Below are 26005 nucleotides of genomic sequence, written 5' to 3' on the forward strand. Positions count from 1 at the left end.
AAAGAACTGACTCATAAGACGTATGGTCATCTGAAGAGTAGCCAGACATACCAACTTTCTGCTGCTCCAATGGCAAGAAGTCCGTCTGACTCTGTCATGTCACAGCTCAGGAGGGAGGTGGACCCCACCACTCAGTTCCTCTTTTCTCCTGAAGTTGTGTGCGTTATGACAGAGGACGCAGTAGGAAAGTTCTTGCAGCAGGTGCTGCTCTGGATGGAGATGGAGCCATCAAATAAATCAAGCTGCAGCAATGAAGTGTCTGGTGCACTGAAGGACATTGAACACCTCATGGTGAAAACACTGACTCCACCAGAGGACAACAATGTCATAGGGAAAGAGTCCAGTCAGGTGTCGAGCTCTGAAGAGTCCGTCAGTGGACTTTCAGAAGTATCGACTGATACCTGGCCTCCTACAGCAGACAGGATAACTTACAGAGTCATCACTGCTCTGGTCATGAGGATCATCACAAAGTCCCTTCAGAAAACCACAAAGTCCCTTCAGATAGAAGACATCAACGCCGTCATCAAGCGCCTGTCGGACAAGGCACAGGAGGACAAAACTGTGATGAAAGATTTTCTCCAGGAGCTGCTGGAGGCTGCAATGGCATCAGACCACCCATCGTTTAATGATGCTGTTGTGAAACATCTCAAGGGCCATCTGAAAGTCCTCCTCAGTCCACCCAAAAAGAGTGCAGCTGCAAGGTTCTTTAAAGCAGTGGGGAAAGATCTTACCAAGCCTTTTAGGTTCTGCATTGTGGGCTGCTGCAATCACTAAAAGACCATCTCCCCCTTTTTCACTGTGCCCCGCTTCGTTAAACACCTTTATTCATCTTGAAGTAAACAACTTAATGAGATCACAAACCGTCACACCTTCCATCTCACTGGAGTTATAGTAACTCAGATGAGATGGAGGGTAGCATCGACAGAGACATAAAAAACTTCTTTCCTTAAAGATGAATGCCATTAACAGACCTTTCTCACAGCAGCCATTTTCACATATTACACCAGTTCATGAGTTCAATTTAGATGTGTCGGAAAGCAACACCTGAGTTACACTTGAGTTTTTCAAAATGTCTGCTGTGAGAAACGTCTCGGGCCACACGGCAGCTCAGTGTTTAACACTGTGGCCTTACAGCAATGGTCAGGGTTGGATTTCCAGCCTTGATCTTTGCTGTCTGGAGTTTCAGTACTGCCCGTGTTGGCATGGGTTTACTCCGGCTCCGGTTTCTTACCTTATAACATCAAAAAATAAATACAAATAAATAAATAAATATATACAATTCGGAAAAAAAAACTAAAAAGTTTAATGTTGGTTGTATTTCTCTCTAGAATCTGAATCTGGAAAAATGTATCACTGTGTAACAAATATATTTGGATGTGTACAAGTGTAAACAAACTACAACAAAATAAACTTCACAACACAAGATGTATATTTTGTGTGATTAATTTATTCACTACAAGACTTGTTTTCTACACTACTAAAACTTAAAGGTCCAAAAATGGAATATAATATATGTTTTCATTAGTGTATAATCACCTGAATATAGGAATCATGGTTTTCATTAACGTAGCGGTCTCCTTCCATGTAGTTCGCTATGTTGAACAGCCATGTTTCTACTGTAGCCCAGAATTAACAAACCAAACACTTGCTGTTGTTGACCGTAGTTTCTCCTACACACTTCACAGCCTGTTCTCATTCCCATGTTGACAAATACAGACACCAACTGTGTTCATTTAGTTGCAATCTGCAACTCCACCACTAGATGCCACTAATTCCTTTAAAAACACTGAACTCAAGTGTTTGATGCCCCGTCTAGTGGCCAAGACAACAACATGATCAAGACTCATCTTCCCCAAGTCCCGAGCAGCAACAGACACAGATCGCTGTTATTTAACAATATAAGTGGTTTAAAACTCTGAAAGAAGGTCAATACGTATTTTGTCTCAATCTGTGTAGACTATAGTTTCCTGAATTATATCTATATGCATTAACATAAACAAAAACACTGAACACAACCGCATGTACTTCTCTCACATAGAACTGTGGCAGACCCTTTCAGAAGAATAACATTTTCCCTGCAGCCAGACCAGACAGAAAATCATTCAGAGTGTATTATTTAATAAAATGTCATATTTCCAGCCGTCATCATTAGGCACCACACATGCTCAGACTGTCTCCAGGGGAGCTCCTCCAGGGAGCCCTCAAACCTGCCTCCTGTTCCTCGTGTTGCCAGGACAACAGACAGCGAGCTGGCAGCACACAAGTCAGTGTCTCATAGCAACAGATTGGCTTTAGAATCCCGTTTCGACCAATCAGGAGCCAGTTGCTCTTAGAGGAATTCCTGTTGTGTTTCCATTTTAATGTGTAGGAGGAGAGGGGGTGGGGCCACGTGTGGTACACAAAGCTTTGGTGCAGAGTTGACTGTAAGAGATGATTCATATAACTGGTAATCTGTGGTTTGTTGTCAGGCATTATTTACTATCTATAACCTACTCACATATTTTTCAGACCCATTTGGTATTTAATTGAGGACAAATCTGTGCAATAAATGATTCAATTTCACACATAATGTACTTAAAAAATAGGCTAATCATTTTATCGGGAACAGGAGAAGATTTTCTCACACCTCTGGAGGACAAAGTGGTTATGCTTTTGTCCCACTGGGCTCCATCACAAGTCATAGAACAATTCAGACATTAATAAGCAGATTTCACTTCCTTTTATTTTTATGAACTGTATACTGAGACCAAACCTCATCCACGTTTAAGAATCTCTATATGTTCTCTATAAAGCGGCCAACTTTGGTATTAAAGAGATCACTCACTGCAACATTAAAATAACAATATGATGTATTAACCCTTGATGAAAGTCTAAACCTGATTGTTTAAAGCCACCAGGCCACCAAACTCTCCACTGCTGCAGCATTATACTTTATATATTGTAGTCATACAATTAAATTGTGGGTTATTGTGGGTCTAAAAGTAAAATATTTACATCTTTAGCTCTCTTATTTGTCCTATAAGTGCTATTTTCTTTTGTGTGCATATGTGACAGTGCTATAAAATGTAGGAGATAAGTGGTAAAGATGGATTTGTGATACATTTGATGGTCATTTTGCGTCTTTTGGAGCTGTATAAAGACGAATGTGTTAACATTCGGGAGTTGAAGTACAGGCTGAAAAGGGTTTAAATGTGGAGGTAAGAAATTAAGGACAGAATTTCCATTTTAAGTCCATTTTAAATGCTCTAACATGCACTTTAGTCCTGTAGATTTGCGTCACCAACACAAAGAATATGCCATAACCATGACTCTTTGACTCAATTTTCTATGCATAAATAATACATTGAGGACGTAACGTGGTCTCCCTAAATATCAGAGATCTTTGATAGTATTGTCTTTTTGTTTTCTGTTAAGCGTTTCTCCATTGCATTTTACAAAACAGGGTCGGATAAAAGCTTTCCTAAATGTGTTTTCATCCATGTCCAGTATTTGGATTTGTCTGAAATAAAAAAGGTATAAAAAGGCAACAAAAAAGATAAGCGTAAGAAAAGAAAGAAGGGAGGGAGGAAGGTAGGAAAGAATGATCAATTCTTAAGATGTTTTCCACACAGCCAGGAGTATCTTTACTCGCTGTGTCCTTTCACCCAGATGCCAGTTTGCAGTGATGGTGGGGAGGAGCAACTGACTGACAGTGTTTTCTATAAATTCAACTGAGCTCAAAAGACATTCTGGATATCTGTATAACATTATTAGCATTAGCTTCTGCATTTAAAACCAAATCATTTAGTAAAGTATAAAAAGAAGGAGTTCAGTACATTATCTTCAATACTAATTTTCCAAATCCATTCTGGCTCTCCATTCAGTCAAAACAAAAAAAGAAACCTGTTGACATTAGTGCAGTGGAGGGATTTCACAACACTGAGGTATTCCTCTTGCTGTTGCACTGTTTTCATTGGTTCCCCTCCTGTTTGCTCTCCTAACAAGTGTGTGAAGTAATACATCTGAGTAAGGTAATGAAACTGTCAGTGAAATCCTTCCAGTGAAGGTAAGATTATTTTGGGTTATTCATCAACCATAAGGACTTGCTGAATAATCAAAAGCCTGTAATAGTGAGGCTGTGAGAGAATGAGTACAATTTCTGCAACTTCTAGCTTTTAAATGTTAATAACATTTCCTGTTATGTCTTTTCTTCAGTGTTTGAGTTGAACCTTGTGTTACTCCACTCAGTAATCCAAAGAATATTTTGAAATGATTATGCATACAAAACAACATGACTGTATGGTACACCATGTGTTATTTTATATAAAACATTTTACATTTTGATATACTTCCTGTGGAAGTAACATACATGTCTACATGACACAACTTATGGCTGTCTGTCAGGGCCCAGGGGTTGTTAGTGAAATATAGTCCCTGGGGGGTATATTTAACCCTGCCAGGGCAACTCCCCCTTTTCCGAGTCTGCTCCTATAGTTCCTGAGTTGGGGGAGTTGTCCGGACAAGGGAGGTGTGCATGTGGAGGCCCAGATAGGGCCAGCGTAACCTTTCCTCCAGATTCCCTAACTAAGTTGAACCGGCCTGCCCCACTTATATCACAAACAGGCTGCTGTACTTAGGCCCGAGCTGCCTGTCATGCCTGCGTTCAACTCGTTTTTCATGTAACTCCTCCCTCTTCCCCTCTCTTATTGCTGACTGCTGGCACTGGAGCTTCACGGCCACAGCTCTGTGCCCTCATTGCTCCCTGAGGTCATGCTTACGTGAGTCATACTGGGGCTCAGCCTTCGATAGCAGCCAGGCGCTGCCAGGGCCGACACACCTGCTACACTCCCTTCTGCTGCAGGAAGGCTGCAGACAAACACAATTCACCAACTTGGTGTGAGGTTTGTTTATGTATGGAGGAAGAGTAAACAGAATATGAAATGTCATGTGTCTAGACTGACAATGGGATTACTACTGTTTTCACAATATTTTTTACAGTACTTTGTTCCTGTTAATATTTAAGAAAGTATTAAATAGGAGTCTTTTTCATATTATGGCTTGCATAAATTCATTGGCTCGTTTTTTTTCTTTGTCTAAAAGCAGTTGGTGATGTAACAGCATATGTAGGTCAAGATCAATCTGACATGTAACTTGTGGTAATGATCTCATAGAAACGGTCAGACAATAGGCCACAGTAGAAAAAAAACAGCCAAGCATACATTCATTTACATTTACTGTAAGTTTAAAGAATATAATAGTATCAGGAGAACAAAACACCACATCAGTCTCCCTGTACCCAGGACAATAGGTTATTAGTGCATATGTATACTTGGAGGCTTTCAGCAAATGTAACAATACTAATAAAAATTTAAAATCTATTATAGTCCATGTGGATATGAATGGGGCACTGAGGTTGGCTACACCAACAGACAAAACAAGTGTCAAGATCACAAGGTACACCGGTTACATTATTGCCTAATTTATAAGATTAAATAATATAGACTTTATTATGTATTTATGTACTATTTATAGACTTTAATAGGTGGTCTCTCATCTGTGACCTGATTTACTGTGAAACTAACTTAGTGGCTTTGTGTTTGCATTATGAAATATACATGTGATAACAGTTAAGTGCTTGTTTTTCTGCATTTTCTTGTGAGAAAGCTACACAAACAACGCCAAAAAACCAAGACAGAAACCCGCGCTTCATCTGGTACTGGTGTTGCATTCAATTATTGTGGGAAAAAAGGTACACATGACATTCCTCCAGGTCTTAGAGCAATAAAGCTTGACAAATCAACGTTTCTTTGGAGAGAGCAACAAGGAGATATATTCAGTCAAGTCAAGGAGAATATGTCAGTTTATAATAGCCTAAAACATAATTAAGCGTTTGTAATGTGTATTAAACCAGTCTACTTAAGTGTAAACTCAACCAACTCCTTTAAAAGCAGGTTGAATTAATTTATTTAGATCTACCTAAAATCAGCCCTTTGCATTTTGACTTCCACTAGACATTGGTGCAGAACCTTTGGCCATAAATGGTTAGATTCTTTCTTTTATTTCAAAATGACACTATAAATTTTCTACCTATAGAAAATGTGCATGTTCTGTCCTGTCGCAAAAAATCTGAACATTTTGGCTCATTAAGAACAAGACAAACAACTTACAAGACACAATATTTTGTAATGCACACTTGAGGAGCCATAAAGTGCTCTGACAGAATAAAGCAAATACTGTACTGTAGTTTCGTATATCTATGCATTAAAAAAAAATTATACATATACATTTGAACCCTAAAAATGTAAATAAACAATACAGTTTCTGTGATTTTACTTTTTATAGAAAAATAGATTTGGGTTAGATTCTTTGTCACTCAGCTGCCATGTAGTCCTTTCACTTTCACTACAGTTTCTCCCCTTTATCAAAATACATCATTGCGCTGACTTACAATGATGAATGGCGAAAAGATACGTTTTTTAAAAAGTAATTCTCTTTTTGGCAGGTTATTTCCCCACACCCCGTGAACGCCGCATAGACCGGATCGACCTTTCGCCTAGTTTAACGGACGTCGGTTCATCGGGTTTACTCTGACACTGCTGACTCTCGAGGCCACGCCCACCAACGGCCACGCACCCTATTTCCTCCAACCGTCCGGCGAGCACGCACTGTTCACGCGCTCCCTGCTCTCCCATTGGCTGATTCTCAGCACACACTCAATTGTGATTGGTCGAGTGTTGCCACCCGCCGCTGCGTGTTGTGAGTTTTGTTTTTCTTTTTTTTTTCTCCTCCCTCCTCCCCATGTTTTACACACACAGCTGAGAGTAGAGGGATCCAGTCAGAGAAAAAAAACCGACCTCAACCCTACCCCGGCTCAGGCAGCAGCACTGGCAACCGCCGTCTCTTTGTTCTGCACTGCCTTTGACAACAAAAAGTGATATTTAGATATTTTATTCCTCAATGCCATCGCGACAGTTTCGAGAGATGGACTCCAACGGGGTAAGACACATATTTAATTTTTTAAAAACTGTTCGCTACTTCAGTTTAGGAGCGACATTTATGTTTGCTGTCCAATAACAATCACTTGTTTACTTGTTTACTGAGGTTTTTTATTTTTTTTCAAAGTAACGTTGCTCAAGTCAACAGCTGAATTGAACATTTATTTTTGTTATTTTGTGTCACGTCAGCGTCCAAGTGATGTCAAATCAGCTATATTAAAATATATTATTTATATTATATTAACATTCGTTTAATTATTATCGCAATTGCGTTTGTTAATCGGCCTTTAAAAAGGTGATTCCCTGTGTATCTGTGCTAATCTGGAATAAAAATAAAACTTAAAACATGTCTGGAGAACCTGTCAGTGTCGACAAATTGTTCAATCCGTCTGTGTTTCCGCAGAGGAGCAGCAATATGGTTTGTTTACTCTTAAAATGTTTTATAAAGTTGTAACGTAATGAGCCCACTTCCTGATGCAAACCCGCTTTATGGGGATTTCACATGGCTCATCTCGGCAGCACGTCACAGTTGGGTCTATATTTGGCAATGGGAGGTGTCCTGGTTGTGAGCCAGAGGCAGTGCATGCTGGGGTGTAGTCACCAACACCCCCTCTCACTTTTTGGCAGCATTGTGTAGTTTGGCCGGGAACTTCAGATTGAGGAACAGTGACAGAGCAGATCATAACTGGGTTTTTCCTTCCCCCCCCTCCACTCTCCACCATTCTGGTTAATAAAATAAAAAGCCTCAATTTTGTTTGCATTTGTGCCGTAATCAGATCTGAGTCCTAACTGAATCATCACAGTTGGAAATAACCCAATGATGTGGCAATAATGAAATACTTTTATTTTGTTTTCTTCAGACTGAGTACATGGATCATTGTAGGTCCTACGCAAAGAGACGGAGACACGATAGTGAGCAGTCTGTCTGTAGTGGGACGTCTGGCCTGGAGTACACGGACCTGGAGGCAGCTGAAGCCCTGGTCTGCATGAGTTCTTGGGGCCAGAGCCACTTCCTCGGGAGCAACAGGCCGAACCCCTGCAAGCCCAGACCCCTCACCCCGGCCTCGGACTCCTGTGACTCCCTCTTGCCGCCAGAACTTCCAGAGCCCCCGAAGGACTTTGTGTCCCTCTCTTCTCTGGTAAGTGACTTATCATGGGGGTCAAACCGTTGAATAATATGTACATCAGCTACTGCAACGGGAATGAAATCACACAGAGCTGTGAAACCACTGAGATTACTGATGTTTGATTAGTAAACATATTCCTGAGAGTCAAGGTTTACATTAAACCCTGTTGCCTTTTGATGTGAGTAAGATAAGTTGAACCATGGTTTATGACTTCAGACTGGGGAAAGGCAAGGAAAGCCTTGATACAGTAAGGTGGTTTGACCTTCAGACACTCCCTCCTCTCAGAAACAGGGTCATAAAAATCTCAGTTTATGGCTCAAAGTGATCATTATTTCTGTGAGTAGCTGCTTAGCACCTGTAATACTTATGCAAACACTATCCGCTCTAAAACTAGAGACAAATACTGTGCTGTTGCAGTGGTGTGTGGGTCCACTGGTTGACTCCTCTCCCCTCTCCTTCCAGTGTATGACTCCTCCTCACAGCCCCAGCTTTGTCGAGACCTCAACGCTCCAGTCTGGCTCTGTCCTGGCTGCGTCTTCACAACACTGTGGATCCGGGCTTCATCAACCTGTCCTGGCACCCGTCGCTGAAAAGACCCCCCCTTCCTCCTCCTTCTCCCGTCTGCCACAGCCCTGCAGAGCCATGGCGACCAGCGTCATCCGCCACACCGCAGACAGCAGCCCCTGCCAACACCACATTCCAGTGGCCCCCAATCCAGAGAAAACTAGAGACACAGTAACGGCTGCAGTGGTCTACCAGCAGCAGCGGCAACAGCAGCAACGCGTTACAAAGACTGAGCAGATAAGCACACCTCCATCTCCTCCGACTGCTCTTACACCCACATTGTTCGCCACAATAACAGAGCAGCAAGCCAGTCCCTCAAAACCCTGTTTTGACAGTTTCTCCACATCCACTCATGTCAGTACCCAACTGCAGAGCAGCCCACCCACTGCTCCCGCAACCCTGTCCCCACATTCAGTCACCAGCTCTCAAATCATCTGCCAGATGTTCCCTGTCAGCAGCCAATCAGGTATAATCTCAGCCTTCATACCAGGCACTGTTCAGACATCAAATGCTGGGATTCGGACCGCCACCACATCCATCCTCCCCCACCCCTCCTCAGCTAACTCCGGCCCTGTCCAGCAGTCCCTCATCGTGGGCTCAGCGGTGCCCCAGGGCACGGTGATGCTGGTTCTCCCTCAGTCCTCCGTCTCTCAGGCCCCTCACTGTCCTCAGACTGTCATGACGCTGGGCAACACAAAGCTGCTACCTCTGGCCCCGGCCCCTGTGTACGTGCCCGCGGGGCCCAGTGGCGGTACAACAGCCACAAAGATGGACTTTTCCCGCAGGAGAAACTACGTCTGCAACTTCCCAGGCTGCAGGAAGACGTATTTCAAGAGCTCACACCTCAAGGCTCACCTAAGAACACACACAGGTGAGCGTTCAGTCATATACATATTTACATATTTACATATTTACATATATATAGAAGTGTTTAATGGATACTCATGAGGATGTGGAACAAACTGACCACAGATGACTGCTGCATCCTGTTTGTTAAACATTCCTTGGCCTTGTTCTTGATGGGAAGAGAGTGAGCTCATTGTTATATCTCACACACGGCCTGGTGTCGTGTAAAGTTATTTTTTTATGACTGCAGTGTGACTCACTTGCTGACTCCTCACTTTCCTGTTTGTCTCCGTGTTTCCCTCTCGTAGGTGAGAAGCCTTTCAGCTGCAGCTGGGAAGGCTGCGATAAGAGGTTCGCCCGCTCCGACGAGCTCTCCCGACACCGGCGAACTCACACCGGCGAGAAAAAATTTGTGTGTCCCGTGTGCGACCGGCGATTCATGCGCAGTGATCACCTCACCAAACACGCCCGACGTCACATGACCACAAAGAAAATTCCCTCCTGGCAGGCTGATGTTCGGAGCCTGAACAAAATGGTCGCGGGCAAAACACCTCCCTCAAAACCTGGCCTTGCCACGCTAAGCATGCTGGTGCCTGCCGGCTCCAAGTAGACAATGAACACTGCCATCGTACCTACTCCCAAGATACAACAGGGAGCAGCCAAGCACACACGGCTGCTGCTATTTTACTCATGGGAATGAAAAGAAAACATGCACTGGACTCCTTTTTTCCTCTCTACTGCTCATTTGTACATGTATTTTTCTCTAAAGGATTCTTCTGTTTACTTTGATATAAATGATAATATGTATGCACTCTTGCCAAAGCCTTTGTATGAAGTTTGTCTTATACATTTCACCTGCTTCACCCCTCCTCCAATACTTTTGATCAACAGTATCAACACAAACACAAGTGTATTGATACTGATACTGATATATATATATATATATATATATGTCTATGTGAATGTATTGTTTGTTGTATTATGAAATGCTTTTATTTGTCATATTTGGGAAAATGTTAACATGAAAATATGAATATTAATCATCAGTACTATGATTATAACTTGATTATATCTCCCTGTCTAACTTTTCATATTATTTAATACATATTTGTAATAAACAAAAGATTAAATTAGTCATTCTTTTTGCTTTTTATGACCTTTTCCGATCTTTAATCCGGGAAAGACGCAGTGTGGGATCTGGGTAAAGTGTAGTCAGCAATCTTTCCCGGCTGTCTCATGTAGAAATGCAGTGAGTGGTGCCTGCCCACATCCTGTGTGCGTCACACTGTGACTCCCCCTCCCCAACACACACACACACAAAACCGCCCTCTTGGTCTACTGGCTGAATGAAATTTGTCTTTGGTGTTCTAAAGGCACTTTTGGTGAGAACATTTGGGGACATTGTGTGTCCTGTTCATTAGCTCAGAGCCAGAGATCCTGATGAGTAAAAACAGACAAAACAGAGACTTGTTTAACTTGTCTCAGAGATTATTAACTGATCATTTGAGCCCAATCACCTCTGTCACATGGGAACATGGAGGCTCTGGGGCTGTGTGATTCTTGCATAACACACTGAGTAATATTCATTCAAAGGTCTCTTATTAGTCAGGCGTAATTTAGCAAAGTCTTAGTCTTGTTGTGGTTACAAATGAAAGTTGCTGTTCATAACCGTGGTCATATAAGTTAACATGAAGTGTAAGAAAGAATTCATTTTCAACTGGAGGATGCATGTCGAGGTTTTATTGAGTGAACAATAAAAATAAACCATTAAGATGCTGCTGGACCACAGTGTGGGTCTCTGTGCTGCCTCCATCATCATCTCTCTCTCTCTCCCACACATTCATAAGCAGTGGTCCCATACCTAGTAACAGCACACAGCTTCCAATCAGACAGTGAGAAATATGAACTGTTGGGGGTGCGACCAATCACTTCTCTCCCCTGCATACCCGCCCCTTTGCCTTACTGACCGACATACTCACTGGCCATGTGCCACCCGAGCGGTGGTCTACACTGACATCTGCTGGTGCATTCATGTCATTAAACGATTGAAATCCACTGGAGGACATCCTAGTCTCCAACAGAAACACTATTCAAACATGTTAGTGGAGTGTAACAGTGTGATAGGACACCTGAGCCACCTGTGATTGAAGAAATATGAGTTTTTTGTAATGATAGTACACGAATGGAAAGGCATAAAGGAAAGGCTACAAATATTAATATGTCATTATTTTGTAAATGCTATTGGATTTATAGTATATTTATAGTATAGTAAGACATCAAAAGGTTTATTGTATTCATCCAAAGACCATTATGTGACCTTACATTGTTGTCAGTGTCAATTAGAGTTAGTGGTTTTGACATAAAGATAGTTTTAAGATAGTTCCTCTGTCCATGACTTTTTAATTAAACGACAAAAGCAACCCAGAATTAATTCAGGAGCTTCCTAGTTTGGTCTCAAGAAATAATGTTGTATTATCCTTCATTTATAACCAATTTAACTAGTTTCAGTGAGGGTTGGTATTAATAAAGGAGGTATATAAATAGGAAGATACTGAGTAATATGGAGTATGAATGAAATAATTATTATAAGTATTATAATCCTGTTTACTTTGATGGTCCTTATGATAACCTGTGGCACTGGTATTAATAATAAAACTGTTGAATTTCACGACGCTGTTTCTTGGTATTGTGCATGCTGACTCACTGTAACACTATCATGTTAAAGAGTTACGTGAATATAACATCCACAGTGCCAAAAGGTAAAGTCAATTTAATCAATTAAAACACAGTACCGCCTCTGTAGGTGTGGGGTTTTATAACCTTCGGGGTATTCTTTCCCTTTTGGTTAAACTAAATGTTTAATGCTTTGCTTTTATATTTAGTCACTCGACTCTGTACTTAATAATAAAACTTAAATCAAAGATTAACGGCAAGAAAAATGTTTCTCGCGGAAGTGTTTCCTCGTTGCACCAGCGACTCTCGCGTTGCCATGGTTACAGCAACACAAGTATATTCGGGCGGTTTGTTGGACACCAGCTAAAACACACAGTAATGGACATTAAAAGACCAAAAAGTCTGCGTTTACCGGGCAAAGACAGGCTGTAGCGTTGTTTCCATTTATTCTATTATTATTTATAGATTTTGGGGGCTTTTTTTTTTTTTTATCTCACCCAAGTTGCGTCCGTTAACTTCATCCGCCTCGACATTGTCCTCGCCGTTATCAGCATGGAGGCCGGAGATAAACTAAAAGAACTGAACATGACAGTGGATGAAATCGACAGGCTCACAAACGCTTTCAAAGACGAGAAATTCCGGGAAATGCTGCTCGACTACACCCGAGAGTTATCCGACCCGGAGAACAAGAAAAGGTACGAGGAGGAGATCAAACTGTTGGAGCAGGAGAGAGGAAACACCGTCGAGTTTATCCACCCGGAACCATTCAGGGCCCTCAGGACGAGCGTGAACGGCAAGCACAAGTGTTTCATCAATATCTGCAGCAATGAAAAAGTTGGAAAGCCTGCCAGTACATGGGCGGTGTCGGAGGAAGGCCGCAGAGGACAGCGCTGGTCTCTGCCCCACAGTCTGCACCCAGGGAGGCAAGACACAGACCCAAAGGGGAACAAGATCGTGATCTATGATGTTATTTTCCACCCTGACACGCTGCACATTGCAAGCAAAAACACCAGATTCATGGAAATGGTGGACAGCACGGCCATTCAGGGAATCCAGGATGCTTTTAAGGTGACTCTGGATAAGAATAATGTGAGAGAGATGAGCACAAAATACAAAGGCACCCCGCAGCCTTGCGTCATCCGGAGAGCCATACCCGGGCATAAAGCCAAGGGGGTCTCAGAGAAGCCTGACCCTCTTTCGTTCCCATACCCAGACGACCAACGACCCTCCTCCTCCTCACAAACCAAGCCTACAGAATCACCTGCGACGAAAGAGCCAACCGAGCCGAACTACACAGTCAAATATCGATCTTTTATCGACCTGCAGGACTTCAGGTGTTCTAGAGACTCTGCCCAAAGCCCCAGGCCCAAAGAGATAGTGGTCACCGTCGACATGCCTCTTCTGAAGGCGGTCACGGACGCCAGCCTCGAGGTAAAGGAGAGAATACTGCTGCTGGAGTCCAAGAAACCAAACTACAGACTGGAGCTGCCCTTAGCCTACCCTGTGGAGGAAGAGAGAGGAGAGGCCAAGTTCAACAAACACAGAGGACAGCTTACGGTCACACTGCCGGTTCTTCCTTCCAGGGAAACTGTGGATTTTGCTGCTCAGGCTAGTGATGACGAGGAGGAGGAGGAGGAGAGGGAATACCTGAAAAGTGAAGAGGAGGAGGAAAGAGACATTGAAGAGGAGCAGCAGACAGTAGTAGAGAAAGGTGAGGAAGAGGAAGAAAGAGGTCGGGACAAAGGGGAGGAGGAGGGGAGGGAAGAAGAAAATAGCAAAGGTGAGGAAATTAGTGTGGAGGGAGAGGCGAAACGGAAGGAGCTGGTAGGAAGAGGCCAAGAAAGTGTGGAAGAGGAGAAAGTGACAGGGCAGAAGCAGGAAAACGAGGAAGAAGCCGGAAACAGAAACCGACAGAAACATGAAGACACAGGAAGAAGCAGACATAACCAAATAAGGGAAGGTGGACGTGACGGAGCAGAGGAGACAAACGGTGTCAGAAGACGCGATACCGCTGAACGACGTATGGACGAAGAGGAAAACTCCTGTGTGGCTTCGCCGGAAACAGAAAACCAGCCTGTTTTAATCACTGCTGAACGTCCAGGTCGCACAACAGAAGAGGGAGACGTACATCTGAACTCGACGACCAAAACGAAGACTTCAGACGTCAAAGAGGAGACCGGAGAGGCGACGGAGACTCTTAATGGAAGCCCGAAGGTGAGATAAATTCTGATTATCACGTTGAAGAGGAGGCACAAGCGTGTGTGTGTGTGATCAAACTCCTGTTGACTTATATTTTCCTGTTCTAGGTGGAAACAGAAGCTGAACGTCTCCGTCACAGATCCGGCGAGGCCGCGTCTCCCGTAAAAGCTGACACTCCAAACCAGAGCAACGTGACGGACTGCTGTATCTCCCAGAGGACTGAGGAGTCAAGCGGAGGAGGTCCAGGCAACGGGGGGAGCGTCTTCCAAACCGCAGAGCACGACGACAGCAGCAGGCCACCGTCTGGGCTGTTGAGGGAAATCGATAAAGATGGAAATGAAAAGGTCATCAGCGATCATTCCACATCCGCTGGGTTCGTCTTCCAGAACTCCCTGATGTTTGAGCTGGACTGAGGCAAAGCGTCCAGGGAGGGTTGGATTCGTTTGTTTGTATTACAGCACCTTTGAATGCAACTTGGATCAGTTAAAAGTCTGCAGTATTAAAAAAATAAATCATATTAAAGGTCTGGTGTGTCATTTTTAAGAGGATCTATTAGAATGAGCTGTTTTTAGCAGCTCCTCTTCCACAGTGTGCCGTGTTGAACCGTTTTCACACACTTGGAACGGGAGGATAAGGTGAAGGCGTTCAGCAAACACACGGCTTCTCTTCTGTTAACACGTGACAAAAACGACACATAAATCATTTCAGTGCCCTAGAATAAACTACATAGGACAACCTAATGAATACTTCTATTTTATTGAATTTCTCCACATTTATATATATATATATAAAAGTTGTGGGTCATTAGCACAGTAAAAACCAACTCCCTTTACTCGTGGACCCTGAGGCACTCTGTGTTCAGGAGAAAACTCTAATTCATCTAATTTCTTTATTCCCTCGCTGAGCAGAAGTAGGTCTGTGGGGGAACCTGCAGTTTGCTTCAAGAGGCAGGAAGAGCAGAAACGTCTGTGTGAAACTGTCAGTTTGAGTTACATAAAGTCCACTCAGTTACAGATGGAGCAGGTACAAAAAGAAGTGCATAATACGTTGGATGTAAGTGTAAAACAGGGCAGTATGAAGCACTTTAAATCACTGAGCTTTACTCCTCCTCTTGTCCTTGTCTCATCAGATGCCCTCTTACAATATCTCACCAGTTGCAGTCTGTTGCAAAATCTACAGCAACTTCCAGCTCCTGGTGCATTTCCTGTCAAACTGCAGTTTCTTCTCCCTCATCTGATTCCTCTCTGGAGGGAGTTGTCTAAATATTGGGAGTAGCAGGAGAGTGAGCAGAAGTGCTGCTGCACCGGTGCGTCTGTGCCGCCCATGTCGTCCACCAGCACCACCGTGTGAGAGACTTGGTGCAGGTTCATGCTGACCGCTGTCTTGATGTAGAAATTGATGCAGACGCGGCCACAGTCGCAGGTCTTGGCTACTTCGAGGTCCCGACACAAGTGGGCAGGAATGAGGTGAGGTCCGTACGGTATCCTGTGAGGCGAGTGAGAAAGAGTTACAGTTAGGAGTCGGCTGTGAGAGCGTATGCAGACGGTGTGATTCACTGAGCTTTAGTACTGACCTGAGGTTGGCCACCGCTCTGGAAGCCAACTCTTGAAGTGGAAGGGGGAATGTAAGTTTCATCGTGTGGTCCAGAGAGTTCGGTTGGACGAACGGATTTCCAAACAGGTCCAGGTTCTCCAGACTCAGCTTGCGGAAGTCACTGGGCAACGCAGCCAGCTGGTTATGTGCCGCTGACAGGAACCTCAGCTTCGAGAGCCGGCCGATGTGGAACGGCAAACAGACGAGCTCATTGTCGTCCAGTTTGAGGTTCACTAGTTCTCTGAGCTGGCAGAACTGAGCGGGGAGGGACCGCAGTCGATTCTGGCTGAGGTCCAGGACCTGGAGGGTCCGCTGCAGGGTGGACAGGCAGAGGGCCACGCTGAAGGCTTCCAGGTGGTTGTTGTGGAGGACGAGTTCAGAGAGGCAGCTGAGGTCACCAATGGTGGCAGGGAGTTTCTTGATGTGGTTGTTGCTGAGGTCCAGTTTGCGGAGAGCTGCAAAAACAAAGCCAAAGTAAAACACCAGCAGTTAAAGGGGAACTCCAGTTATTAAGTACTGAAAAATATTCTAAATTAAAGCAGCGGAGACTGAGATATTAAAATAAAGGGGGAAAAAACAACCCCATCGACTCGCTCTACCTTTAAGAGACAGCATCCGCATGTCCACCCTTGACAGTTTGCAGTAGGAGACCTGCAGCTGCTCCAGAGAGTAGGGGAAGCTGGAGGTGAGCGGGTAGTCCTTCTTGGAAACGATGGTGAGCTTCTTCTTGGGCTGCTCCACGTCTCTGGCGCGAACAGGAGTGAGTGTGGAGAGAGGGAGGCTGCTCGTGTCACTTCCTCTGTGTGCCAAGCGAGCGGCCGAGAGGAAGTTCTTTAAGCTATTGGCATCCGCCTACAAATCAATAAATACAGTTACAGGAGGATTAATGGATCAGTCGGCAACAGAAACAGCAGACTTCACGTATCTTCTCAGGTGGTTGCGTGTGACCGGATTAGAAATATCTAACCTAAATCCACCGGCCTGGAATATCTTGACACACTTCTATGAATGGTATAATCTAAATAATTTACTGATACCAGTATCTATTCTGCCCACTGGTGTGTTTTATTGATTCCTCGTTGATTTTCTGTGTAGAAACGCGAGTGTGAACATATATTACACTATCTTATTGTAGTGTGTTTCTTTATCAAACGAGGCCAAACGTTTCTTCCTCTCTGCCCTGACTCGTTCTTGTTGCAAGTTTTCAGCAACGCGGACACATCGACACAAGTTTTACGTCATTGTTTTGCAACGCACGGCTGTCAGTAAAACATGCTGGCATTAATAAAAGGAACTGCTTTGGTGGCATTCATGACTCTGGAGCTGGTTCCCGACACACAACACCACTCACCACTCACGGTCTTGTTTTGGGCTGTAGGCCTCTGGTGGCGTCATGTTTTTAATTTTGTGGGTGTGTATTGTTGTTACACATTAGGAGATCGTGTTTTCCCTGTTTACCTGCCTCGTGTCTCTTATATGGTGTCAGTCTGTTTGGGGTTGTGTGAGCGCACAGATTGAGCTATGTTAGAAACTAGGTGAAAGGTGACCAATGCCTCAAAACAGGCAGAAGGGCTTTACAGCAGCTGGAAACAATGAGGCTGCAGTCAAAACAACCTGTCTGTCTGTCTGATACACGACTGAGTGGACAGATTGACTCGTCTCTGAGTCTTTGTGACAATATCTTCCAAGAAAATGTGATGAATGAAATTGCGTCACAATGAATGGGGAAATCTTGTTGTGGGGTAAACAACAACTGGTCCTTGCTTTGTCAATACTCTACTGTATTTACACGCTGCTGGATGTCATACCTTGCTCAGACAGACGTCGACGGCAGGTTCCTTTAATCTCACGGTGGCCTTGCCTTCTTCTACAAACCAGGTGAAGAATTTCTCGATGTTGTCTTTGAGCTGCAAGAGAGAAAGTTGGGCAATTTAAGTGATGAAAAAACACATGACACAAAAAAACACATGACACCGCTTTCGGGTGGATCTGCATCGTCATTAGACCGAAGAGTGATTCACTCCCTCAACAAGTGCGGACAGGAACCCTGTTGGTCCTTCGTCACTGACAGGATTACAGCGATTTCCTTTTAAACAAGAAGTGGTGTGAGGTGTGAGACCGTGAAACAATACTTCTAGGGTTTCCAATCCAGGTCTTTCTGACAGGATAATGATGAATAATTGAAAAAGTGGATTTTTGAGTCACTCAAGTTAACGAGGATTCAGTTTATTAATAAAGCAGCAAAGTTTTGTTGATGCAATGTTTGATACTGTCCATTTAAAAAGAAGATCTGTGTTTTATTGACAAACCAGTAGTTAGGACAGTAGTTAGTAGTTAATACAGGTACGCTTAGTGACACAGTAGTAGTACAGTGCTTAGTAGTTAAGTACAGTAGTTAGGACAGGTGAGGGTTTAGTTACGTTAATACAGCTAGTTAGGACAGTAGTTTGAGCTTATTCAATACAGTAGTTTCAGTACAGTACGTTAGAGTTAATTACAGTTAGTTAGCAGTATAGTGTTAGACAGTAGTATTTAGGACGTGGTTTAGCCGCGGGCGTAGTTCAGTGAGTGTAGGACAGTAGTAGGTAGTTAGGACAGTGTAGTGTAGGACAGCTAAGTTAGGTGTTTAGGGACGCAGGTCTTATTAGACAGTAGTTAGCTAGTTAGGGGGACAGTTACGTTAGTTAGTTAGGAGCAGTAGTTTAGGACAGTAGCTTTAGTAGGTTAGGGCAGGGTGAGGTTAGGGACAGCTAGTTAGGTAGTTAGGCGACAGTAGTAGGTTAGTTAATCACAGTAGGTCAGGGACAGTAGATTATACACGGTAGCTTAGGTAGTTTAGGCAGGTAGGTTATGTAGTTAGGACATGTAGTTAGGACAGGGTAGTTTAGTAGTTAGGACAGTAGCTTAGTACAGTAGTTAGTAGTTAGGACAGTAATTGGTACAGTCCAGAGGACAAAGACAAGCACAGACAGTGACAGACAGTGACCTTGTACTTGGAGCCCGCTCGGTCTTTGGATGTGCAGATCATCATGTAAACGTTGCTGCGCTGACTCGTCTTGTCCAAATGCTTCCCGATGGAGACCATCGCTCTCGTCCCTTTGCCCCGACTTTTCATCCCAAACGTGGGAAGCATCCGGTTCACCACCTCGACATCACACTGCAGCTTCATCGCAACCCGGGTGCTAAAACACTGAAGTCCGGCCTAATGCCCAGTCGGAGTGCGCTAAGGGTTTGAATGCGCATGCAACCGAGGAGGGAAAACTTCCGCGAAAAAAAAAACAAAAACAAAGTGACGCTAGCGAGAGGAGCTACTGACACAACACACACCCGAGCCCGTCATGGATGTCAACAACAGACGGGACTTCTGACTTTCTCCACAGTGCTACAGCGGAATGGCAGCCGAGGACACCGAAGACCGTCTCCAGCGGCTACACGAAGCCGTCTGTGGGCTGCGGTGTTCGGCCTGACGGTGTGTGGACGAGCCGTTAACGTCCGGGACAGTTGTCAGTTGTCAGTTGGTTCCGTTAGCTGCCGTTAGCAAGAGCCCGCGCGCGTGGGAAGTGACGTCAGTGAGGGGCTTGTTGTTGATTTTTTTTTTTTTTTTACATACTTTATTAGTTAAAACATTGCGTACAATTACATAAATGACACAAAATACAGCAATAACAACACTTACAGGGGTGCAGGGGGGCAAAGACGGAGCAACATTACAAAGATACCTTCGTTAAAAAATACTGAATTATAAATACATAAAAAATTTTTATAAAAATATTTTATTATATTTGATAAAAAATTAAATGTTTACGTTGAATGTTAATATGTTTTGGTTTGATTAACTGAGAAGTTGGAGAAACTTTTTTGAAAAATTGTATTCAGCACATGACAAGTAGAAACAAACACATAAGGCACATTTCCTATTCAGTCATATTCAGAAGGAAAAACACACAGCCTTGTACAAAACCAAATACAAAAGTTTAACTCAAATAAAATACATACATGAAACTCAAATGAATTTAAATCTACCTAGCAATGAACACAACCTAAGAGCTTCATCGTCTTTAACAAGTGTCAGTGACTTACTCAAGAGTTTTGACTCATTCTTCCAGTGATTCAAACTGGGCTTAGTCTTAAAGTATTGGCATTAACAACACAATACTGTCTTCACTGTGGCTGAACTCAATCTCACTGGACTTAGGCTGCTTTGGACCTGTGGCCCTTTGCTGCTTCAAACCTGTGGCCCCTCTCTCTTTCCCCTTTCCTGTCTATCATCTGCTGTCCTATCTCTGACCCTTCTGGATCTCAAGGATAAAAAGAATGACCAACATACATCAGTGGCTTTAGTGCCATTTTCAGAAGTGTACGCAACATTTTCCATGACCTGGTGGAAAAGCCAGATTCCCAGTGCCGATATCTCCTCACATACAATCTCAGTCAAGATCACCTGGAGCTTTTCTTTTCCTCTGTCAGAGCAAAAGAAAGGTCCTTAAAGTGATAACTGTGGACCTTTGTTTAATTTTAAAGGTACAAAATCACGGCTGACAGAAAGAGGTACATAATTGTACATTTAACAAGCTTAAGGTTTAAGAAAATGTTAGAGCAAATCAGTGATCACAACAGTGAGTTAAATAGAGAGTTGGGTTTAAAATAGGCTGCAAGTGAATTTCCATTCAAATCTTGGTCTGTGTGGTCTGGGAATAATTTCATGAGCAAAGAACTAGGACAGCACTTCCATTCAGGCCTTTATTTATTTATTATGTGTGTGTGTGTGTGTGTGTGTGTGTGTGTGTGTGTGTGGTAATAGGGTAATTAGCGAATAATTGTTCACATCATTAAATGCTACAGATTAATACATTCAGAATTACATTCTGTCCATGCAAAAGGGGAGAAATTTTTATGAGAGAAAAAGGTATAACATGGGTTATAGATGTAGTTAGGTTAGTAAACATTTTAACAGCTTATTGAGTGAGCAGTTAAGTGTACACATGAAGACATATAATAATATATATTAATTAATATAGTCCTTAAAAATTGTTGCATCTAGTGGTCAACAGAAAGAAAGACCTCCCCAAAAACTACTAGGGAAATGTACTTTTTACTTACCAACATTTATTTAATATCTGTAGTTATTAGTTACTTTGCTGGCACATGATTCATTATTATAGACTGAACCACTCAGTAGTTTATGAAGTATTTAACATTGGCTTATAATAATTGATAACTAATTAATAATAATCCAATAAAGGAAAATACTGTAATAATATTATAACATTCTACAAATATTTGGGACTGATAATACTTTACTTATGTTTGGGGGCAACACCTTTACTTGTTAAGGAATATTTTTGTAGTCTTGCTTTCACTGAAGTAAAGGATCTAAATACTTCTTCCCCCACTGAAGACATTATTTATCTCTCCCCATCACAGCGTAAACATACAGCTCCAAAACTCCTGTGTTCAAGTTAAAAATGAAGGTTTGGGGCCAGATATTTAATACATATTATGTCCATTTCTGGGTTCGTGAACAAATGTTTAATTAAGTTTATATGTATTCTGCCTCCACAGTATCATGATAAACTGCCTTACCTATATAATCACAAAATAAGAGAACTTTGTAGCACATTGTATTGTTGTTATTCCTAAAAATAAAAGGTTATACCTATGTGACCTTATATAGCTCGCTTCTCTTCTTCGGCTCTGTTTACTGTCTTTTGCCCACAATTGTCCCTCCAGTTCAAGTAACAAGCTGAATTTAAACTTTAGTTTGAATGAACGATTTATCTCCTGTCTTGCAGCCACAACAGTTGAAGTCAATGGCTGACAGTCAGTGTAGTGTTTCTTCTGTTGTAGTTGTACTTGAGGACAGCAGAGTTAGAGCCGTGAGCCTGAGAGTGTCTGACATCGTCACCTCAGATCAACATGATCATAGGAGAAACTTTACTCTGATCTCTCTTCTTTCTCGTCTTCTATACTAACACACACACACACACTACTGTACATTTATTTGCTAATTTGAGAGAATAAAACCAAACAATCCACAGTCCCAATTCTCTTAGTGGACTCTTCATAGTATTTTTATGCATTTCCACTATAAGAACACTAAATATTCCCTTCAATCTGACCAGGTAAAAGTAAGCTGAGTCATACACTCTTGTGGTTGATATGAAACACTGTAATACAATCATCTTTCAGAACTACTTTTATTGCTTACATTTTGACATTCAACTCATGTTCTCCACTCATCACACATATCTCTGGAAAGAAAACAAAACAAAATACTCTCAATGTCTTTGGTTTTAACTTGCTGTCTATGAATCAACTAAAAGACAATACCTTTGGTAATAACATGCAGCTTTTCTTTTTTTCTTGTATCATTCTCACATATAGAGGCGAATGTAAGAATAGCACGATTTCAGTAATTCTCCCAACACACGTAACAACAGATACAAGGTCAACGTAGGAATTAGTGGTTTGTTTCCTGTGATTAAAAAAAACAACAACTTTTGATGAAAACAATAGGATGCTGAGGTTGTGCAGTTTTCATGTATCAGTATGCACCATAATTTAATCTGACAGTTATTATTGTCATTGTACACACAATATCCCAATACATTTAGATACATTACTGTTTGTCTCACACCTGTAGCTGTTTTCATACAGACAATTTAAAGGTCCAGTGTGTAACATTTAGGAGGGTCTACAGGCAGAAATGGAATATATATTCATTAGGTATGTTTTTATTAGTGGTATAATAACCTGAAAATAAGAATAATGTTTTTGGTTACCTTTAAAGGAGCCGTTTTTATCTACAGACACAGCGGGACGCCTTCCATGGAGTCTGCCATGTTAAACCGCCATGTTTCTACACTGGCTCTAGATAGGGCTGTTTGTGTTTCGTAGTTCCTCCTTCATGCTTGGAAGCAGAGGGTGAAGCGATGGTGGTGCAATCTGTAACTTCACCGCTAGATGCCACTAAATCCTACACACTGGACCGTTAACTGTGATAATATGGACGTGTAATGTGTAACTAAATATGAAGACTCTTTGACTGTTTGGTGACTGTGTTAAAAAATAGAAAGTCAGTATTTAAGTTTCTTTATATGTACACTGGAATTTCCTGAAAGAGCACATTAATGTTATAGTGACCAACCCTACAACAACACCTCTTTTTTTACTGATTTTAATCCATCTTGACTTAATGAAAGGTGTCTATGTCCTTCACAGAGCAGTCTCCACACAGGACGACCCTCTCCGTATATAATAACGCCTCACTTCCCTCCCGTCCTCGCTGCCACAGCCCTCAGACCGGTGCACAATGAGGACTGGGAAGAACCGGGCGTCTCTATAGGTTGGTGGACTGTCACTGAGGGCTAGCTGGCTGGAGTCGGAGCGGCAGCACTGATCGTCCACACAGCAGGGGTCCGTCAGGTTGCTGCTGCGGCTCCTCCACAGGGCCACGGTGCGGTGGGAGCCGTACATGCGGCAGAGAGAGAAGCGGGACGTGTCCGAAGAGGGGTGGGAGTGGAACAGCGCCCCGTGGCAGGAGAAGATGGAGGAGCAGCTGGAGCTGGTGATGGTCCTCCTCCTACCTTCTCCATCACCTTGTCCGTTGGGCTCGCTGCATTGCTCGCTGCCCTCCTGGCTCTGGAGAGCGCCGTAGCTCTGAGCGGTCTGGCTGCTGTCCAGGAGGAAGCAGTTTGAGGACGAGGTGTATTCAGTGTCTTGTAGTGAGTTAGAGTCTGCTGTGCTCATGTTGATCAGCATGGCCTCGGAATAGCTGGGAATCACCTGGCGGTTACAGCGTATGTGCCACTCCATTTCGGTGCTGTCCAGTGTGTCTACTCTTGGAATAACACAACCGGTGTTACTCCCCAAAGGCCTGTCTTCATCTTGAGGAGAGGGGCTGTACTCCAGCCCAAACAGTTTCTCTACGCGGTAGTGCACATAAGCAGTGCGGTACTCTATCAGCACTCTCAGAGGCCAGGACAACATCAGCAGAGCTGCCAGCCAGAAGGCAACCTGGGAATTGTACCAGGGCATCCTATCTGGGTCTACATAGGCTATCAGGTTTTCTCTGAAGTCCACGTTCTTCAGCTGCATCCCCTCCCTGGCCTCCATGTAATCGTCCAAACCCTCAATTTCAGAGAAGAACCTGGCTCTCTGGTTGAGGTATTCGTTTTCCGGGCCAGCCTCGGTGAAGCTAAAACATTTGGTGAAGCGTAGCCGAGTTGCTGGATGTCCCTCCAAGCCTCTGAGGTCGCGTGATACGTCTTTCATCCCGCAGTGGCTATAGTCAAACTCCCCCTCAGCCACATGTGTGTTCACCCTCTCATGGTACACCTGTGTTGTGGTGTAGGCATCCCCGTTGCGATATCGAGTGACTTGCCGAGTCCGTCGGACAAAATGGTAGCTGATGGCCTTCCACCATATGCAGGGTTGGGCCTGTCGCATCCGCAGCACGCGCTCGTACACACTGTCCACGTCTGCTTTGCACTGGAGCTCACTCCTGGCTCTGCAGTGCCAGCACTCCACCATGTACAGGATGTAGAGCATGAGCAGGAAGGCCAGAGGGATGTAGATGTAGCCGTCGGAGCAGGGGCTGTCGTGGTAGATCATTGAGTGTCCTCCAGCACCCATCCCAGAGGCTCCCCGCAGGGAGGAGGTGAAGGAGGCAGAGAAGGAGGAGGTGAGAGATGTCTTGAAGCTGATCTTGGTGACCCGGGTCAGCTGGCACCAGGCCACCACACCCAGGCAGCTGTACATGAGCAGAGAGAGCAGCAGGCAGCGCCAGTGGGACTCCCGGCAGACACAAGCACCCAGAGACTGCTTCACTGGACGCTGCTGCAGAGAGAGAGAGGGAGAGAGAGAGAGAGTAATGAGGAAAAGGCACTTAGAGCAATGAGCCCCTGGAACATGGTGGTGACATTATGACTTGCAGCTGAAATGCAAATGAACGTGGCGGCACTATAGATTGGCATGCTTTTTCCAAACCTAAGCACAAAGTAAATCAAACTAAAGAAAGCTCAATTAAACCACGCAGTGTCCTCAGAAGGCTGTGAGTCAAAGCAGCTGACAGACTAAATATTAACTGAGGTGTTTTCACACATCTATCTCTGAAATTAATTTAGTTCATATTGCAAGAGAGCAGATATACTTGCTAATAAAGGTGTCACATCAATATCACAGGGTACACAAAGTGTAATGTATATAGAGACAAAACCTTGGAAATTAATTCACAGTTACAAATAGAGACTGACACTGGATTTCTGAGGCAAACACCAGTATTGATTGAGCTAAAGGATTTTATAACAATATTTTAACCGACACAACATTAACAGTAACAGATAAACCTGTCAGTGCTCTCAAGTGGACATAATATTATTACGATGATAAACTAATATTGATTGATAATTACAGAGTTATCAGTTATTCAAACTTTATGGGGGCTCAGCTTTAAATAGAGCTTCATACATACCTTGAGCAGAAATGATGCTCTAACAGCAAAATATAAAATTATTAAATGTTAAAGTAACTTTTAATGGAAAAACGCCAAATCTTTTTGGTTCCAGTTTCTCATATATAAGGAGTTACTGGCTTTTAAATAAAATACATTTGAGTTTTGGACTGTTAGTTAAAAAAACAACTACATGCAATCGGAATTTGTGGGCTTTGGCTCTGAGTTTTCTGACATTTTGAAACAATTAATCGATAATGAAAATAGTTAGCTGCAGCCAAACATGACACACTTAGGCTCAAGCAGGCACTTCAGCAGAGTGGTTACATTCGTACATTTACTCAAGTGCAGTACTTAAGAATAATTTTCACTTTGCTTGAGTGTTTCCTTTTTACATTTCTGATATAAATGTTGGACTCTATACTCCACTACATTTATATGACAGCTGTGTTACAACTTCTTTAATTAATTAATAATGAATTACAAACTGTATCAACAAGTTATTTTATGTTTAACAGTCTGTAAAATTTGCTTTACTTGGACCAGATGCAACATTAAAATGCTGCTCACATGTTAAC

General features: G+C 43.1%; 4 protein-coding genes across 4 annotated transcripts in view; 2 read left to right on the top strand and 2 right to left on the bottom strand.

The window, feature by feature from the left end:
- Positions 1-6504: 6504 nt before the first annotated feature.
- Positions 6505-10209, top strand: klf11b (Kruppel-like factor 11b). The gene is made up of 4 exons (XM_035674783.1): positions 6505-6975; positions 7835-8113; positions 8564-9536; positions 9820-10209. Exons 1-4 carry the CDS (start codon positions 6937-6939, stop codon positions 10119-10121), a joined length of 1593 nt encoding a protein of 530 aa, XP_035530676.1. The 5' UTR covers positions 6505-6936; the 3' UTR covers positions 10122-10209.
- Positions 10210-12736: 2527 nt separating this feature from the next.
- Positions 12737-14796, top strand: dnaaf2 (dynein axonemal assembly factor 2). Its single transcript, XM_035674780.1, has 2 exons — positions 12737-14398; positions 14491-14796. Exons 1-2 carry the CDS (start codon positions 12737-12739, stop codon positions 14794-14796), a joined length of 1968 nt encoding a protein of 655 aa, XP_035530673.1.
- A 327-nt stretch (positions 14797-15123) lies between these two features.
- lrr1 (leucine rich repeat protein 1) lies at positions 15124-19145 on the bottom strand. Its single transcript, XM_035674784.1, has 5 exons — positions 18963-19145; positions 17785-17883; positions 16576-16828; positions 15957-16431; positions 15124-15868 (listed from the first exon to the last, which is right to left on the bottom strand). The coding sequence occupies exons 1-5, from the start codon at positions 19143-19145 to the stop codon at positions 15613-15615; spliced, it is 1266 nt and encodes a 421-aa protein (XP_035530677.1). The 3' UTR covers positions 15124-15612.
- A 3046-nt stretch (positions 19146-22191) lies between these two features.
- Positions 22192-26005, bottom strand: part of LOC118337660 (transmembrane protein 151B) — a 6236-nt gene continuing 2422 nt past the window's right edge. Inside the window, exon 2 of the mRNA XM_035674781.1 lies at positions 22192-24814. Within this exon, the coding sequence (XP_035530674.1) occupies positions 23192-24814 (1623 nt within the window). The 3' untranslated portion in view covers positions 22192-23191. The remainder of the gene's footprint in view (positions 24815-26005) is intronic.

The sequence above is a fragment of the Morone saxatilis genome, unplaced genomic scaffold, assembly GCF_004916995.1.
Source record: "Morone saxatilis isolate NCDOM2014 unplaced genomic scaffold, NCSU_SB_2.0 Contig3, whole genome shotgun sequence".
Taxonomy (NCBI): domain Eukaryota; kingdom Metazoa; phylum Chordata; class Actinopteri; family Moronidae; genus Morone; species Morone saxatilis.